Below are 3,949 nucleotides of genomic sequence, written 5' to 3'. Positions count from 1 at the left end.
GCAGTGGGTGTGTGCGTGTGTTTGTGTGTGTGTGTCTATGAGAGAGAGAGAGAGAGAGAGAGAGAGAGAGAGAGAGAGAGAGAGTAAGGAGTGTGTGTATGTGTGATTTGGCAATTCCGACTGCCATCTCAGGTTAATTTAGGTGAAATTGTAAATGGTGGTACAATTGAGAACAAAGTATAAATTTATGTATTTTTTGGCCAAAAAAAGTGATGATATAAATCAGAAAATTGACAAACTTGATGTATTTTACGACAATAACCCCTTTTTTAAAAGTGAAATGAGAGATTATTATGTGTAAGCCACAATGACATTTGCTGTAAATAATAAGTGATGTGAGGGTGTTTGTTATGTATTGATTTTTTATTTTAGGAAGTGACTTATATATTAAAATGAATGTCCTAACTAGGAAATGTGGTCTATTAAATTGGGACAAAGAGAGTACTTATTTTATACGATAAATCTAATTTCTACAATAATCCACATTAATTATAAAATTTCATTGGATTGAAGAAAAACCTTACAAATATAGAGTAAATACTTGCATATCTGATTTCTATAATAATCCACATTAATTATAAATTTAGGATTGAAGAAAAACCACACAAATATAAATATAAATAGTTATGCAAGTTTACTCTTAAGTCCCTGGAAAAACCGAAAAAGAACATACGAGGAATACAATAAGATATGCAAATAAGAAATACAAATAAGAGATGCAATTTCTCTCCGAGAAGAGAAAAAATGCATCTTATTCCGCATATAACACTACTATAACATCATATATCAATTAAACATCCTTCAAATTACTTCCAACTCCAACAACTCAACATTATTATACGCCCATGCATCACCATCGATCTTAACTGATCCTGCATAACAAAACAGAAATCGCAAGAATTAGTGACCAAAAAACATACACTAGTTTCAACCAAAAAGGAATATGAATGAGTAGTTACTTGGAGCAATCAACGTTAGGCGAGATTTGAAAGGGCATGGAGATCCCACAGTTGGCGGGAAGAGCTTTGGCGAGCTCAGGCTTGAGAGTGATGCTCTTCGCCGCATTCTTGAGGCAGTTGCAGGCGGCCTGCTTGTCGGCCGTGGTGCTGGCCGCCGCCGCCAGGCTGGACGCACCGTCACAGCAGGGAGTCGGCGGCGCCCCGCTCCCACTCTTGAGATAGTTGAGGCACGGCCTCAAGTCCTTTATCACGTCGCTGCATGTGATGGCAGCCCACGACGGTGCAGCCGCTGCTGCTAAGAGTATAACCATAGCCACAAACGCAGTTGCTTGACTCAAAGAAGCCATGGTTGCTAGGCAAGTTGAGATGTTGTGTATTGCTGCTTCATTTATAAGCATGTTTTGAGAAGAAAATTTTAATAAAATAATGTAAAGAAGAGGGGTAGCGTGCAAGAGATTTGATGTGGGAGCAAATGATCAAAAGTCAAGTTGAGGACAAAGAGGGAAACTCATAAGATTAAGTTAATGCAGCTGTGCCACTTAACTTGCACAACTAAGTATACACCTAAACCACATTCAACAAAAAATCATCAGTGTATATATGCTGGCATCAATCACATGCGCAAAGAGATTAGAGTGAGATATTGATCATAATTTTGCTAGACTACTTAACGTCTATACATTTTTCTTGGAGTGTGCACATATATTTTAATAAACTAAAGAGTTAATGGTGCTAAGATACTGGAAATCAAATATTAGTCACCAACTTAATTTTTTTTTTTTTGAAGTTTTATATAATCAACACGACATCGTTCACATCGTTTTGATTGCCATCCCATTCTATTTCGCGCGTCAATTTTAATTTGAGGGAATTCTATTTTGTGTGTAAAATGGAACAAGTATTAAAAAAACTCGTTTATTTTGAAGCTAAAACACATAATTATATGCAGTTTCAAAAAAGATCTAAAGTTGGTATATATTTACAAACTAATATTCTTATTTGAATTTTGGGCAACGGAACAGAAACAAAATCCGTAATCAATAAATTTTGAATAACTTTTCGAATTTCACCTTGTTGGGTAAATCGACGAAGTCAAACAAAAACAAGAAAGCAATCGACAAGAGAGGATTTACGTGGTTTAGCAAAATATGCCTACATCCACGAGACAGAAAACATGAATCACTTTATTAATCCAAAACTGACTTTGATTACAAGAGACCTCAGAGATTAACTAAGAAACGAAAAACGCCCAAAATCAAACTTTGAAAGACGAATCAATCAACAGCTAAACTCTCCTCCTCTCTGAACTGATCTAAGCTGCTCTCTTTTCTTGGGAAGATGATGAATGGTGAAAATTAGTTAGAACTAACCAAATCATCTCCGCATAGATCAAGACCGTTAGATCCAATCCGACGGCTGCGATATAATAGAAAATTAATTGCACAAATAAACCCCTCCGTGTCAAACTATTTGCACATCAATCCTCAGTTATAAACGTAACCAAAAAACCATGCTGAAAAATGCGACTTTTGCTTGAGTTAAAATAACAAATCTCCACCTTTAACTCTAGCAAACAGAACATCAGCATAACCAGTGACTCCCATGATCAAACTCCGACAAACACCATCCTTACTTTACCAGCAGCAACCTTACAAACATCCCTTTCAACAAAGGGATCAGGCTGCATCCAGCCTGCTCAACATTGTGGAACCAAACTTACTAACTTCAGGCAATAATCAAACTTTGCAGCTGGTATTGCCTTTGTTAACATATCTGATGCATTATCATCAGTAGACACCTTCTCCATTCTAACATAGCCTTTATCAACAATATCACGAACAAAATGCAACCTAATATCAATGTGTTTAGACCTTTCATGAAAGGTTTGATGCTTTACCAGACACAAAGCACTTTGAGAATCACACTTGATACTTACTGAATTTTGCTTTATCCCAAAATCACAAAGCTTCCTTGACTGGCTTAGTAACAGCCATATACTCAGCTTCGGTTGTTGACAAAGCTACCACATGCTGCAATGAAGATTTCCAACTTACTGCAGATCCATATAAAGTGAAGATATAGCCAGACTGAGACATTCTGTTGTCTAGATTGGCTGCATAATCTGAGTCGGTGAAACCAACAATAGGATCCCCAGAATATTCAGCATTTCTCTCAAACAACAAAGCTCTATCTGCACTACCTTTCAAGTATCTGAGTACTTTCTTTAAAACTTCCCAATGATCCTTGCCCGGGTCTGCCATGTATCTGCTACACACACTTATAGCATGTGCTATATCTGGCCTTTTACACACCATCGTGTACATCAAGCTACCAACCAAATTAGAATATGGAATTACTTCCATATCCTTCATTTCCTCAGCAGAACTTGGTTTTTGTTTATCAGACAACTTAATATGCATAGCTAGAGGTGTAGATGTGGATTTAGCTTCATGCGTACTAAACTTCTGTAGTAATTTGGCTATATAGTCCTTCTGACTAAACCACAACCTTCCTTTAGATCTATCCCTCGTAATATCCATACCCAATATCCTTTTTGCAGCTCCCAAATCTTTCATTTCAAAAGATTTTCCCAAGTCTTTCTTAATCCTGCTGATCTCACTTTTATCTTTACTAGCTATTAGCATGTCATCAACATAGAGTAAGAGATATGCAACTGTGGTATCTTTAATCTTCTTTAAATACACACAATTATCAAAATCAGACTTTATGAAACCAATTAATGACATATGCTCATCAAACTTTCTATACCACTGCCTAGAACTTTGCTTTAACCCATACAAAGATTTTCTTAAAAGACATACCTTCTTTTGAGATCCTGGATGTATGAAACCCTCTGGTTGGACCATATGTATACTTTCTTCCAAATCACCATGAAGAAAAGCAGTCTTTACATCCATTTGTTCTAACTCCATGTCAAACTGAACAACAGTAGCTAACAATATTCTTATGGAGGTATGCTTTACAACAGG

The 3,949-nt window shown here is 36.6% G+C and overlaps 1 protein-coding gene across 1 annotated transcript; it reads right to left on the bottom strand.

Annotated features, from left to right (window-relative positions):
• Positions 1-611: 611 nt before the first annotated feature.
• Positions 612-2,277, bottom strand: LOC131015917 (non-specific lipid-transfer protein 8-like). Its single transcript, XM_057944419.1, has 2 exons — positions 960-2,277; positions 612-872 (listed from the first exon to the last, which is right to left on the bottom strand). Exons 1-2 carry the CDS (start codon positions 1,355-1,357, stop codon positions 863-865), a joined length of 408 nt encoding a protein of 135 aa, XP_057800402.1. The 5' UTR covers positions 1,358-2,277; the 3' UTR covers positions 612-862.
• Positions 2,278-3,949: the final 1,672 nt, after the last annotated feature.

Source organism: Salvia miltiorrhiza, chromosome 3 (genome assembly GCF_028751815.1).
Source record: "Salvia miltiorrhiza cultivar Shanhuang (shh) chromosome 3, IMPLAD_Smil_shh, whole genome shotgun sequence".
In the NCBI taxonomy this organism is placed as follows: Eukaryota; Viridiplantae; Streptophyta; class Magnoliopsida; order Lamiales; family Lamiaceae; genus Salvia; species Salvia miltiorrhiza.
The sequence above is the reverse complement of the archived record's forward strand: the minus strand, read 5'-3'. Positions and strand labels throughout refer to the sequence as shown.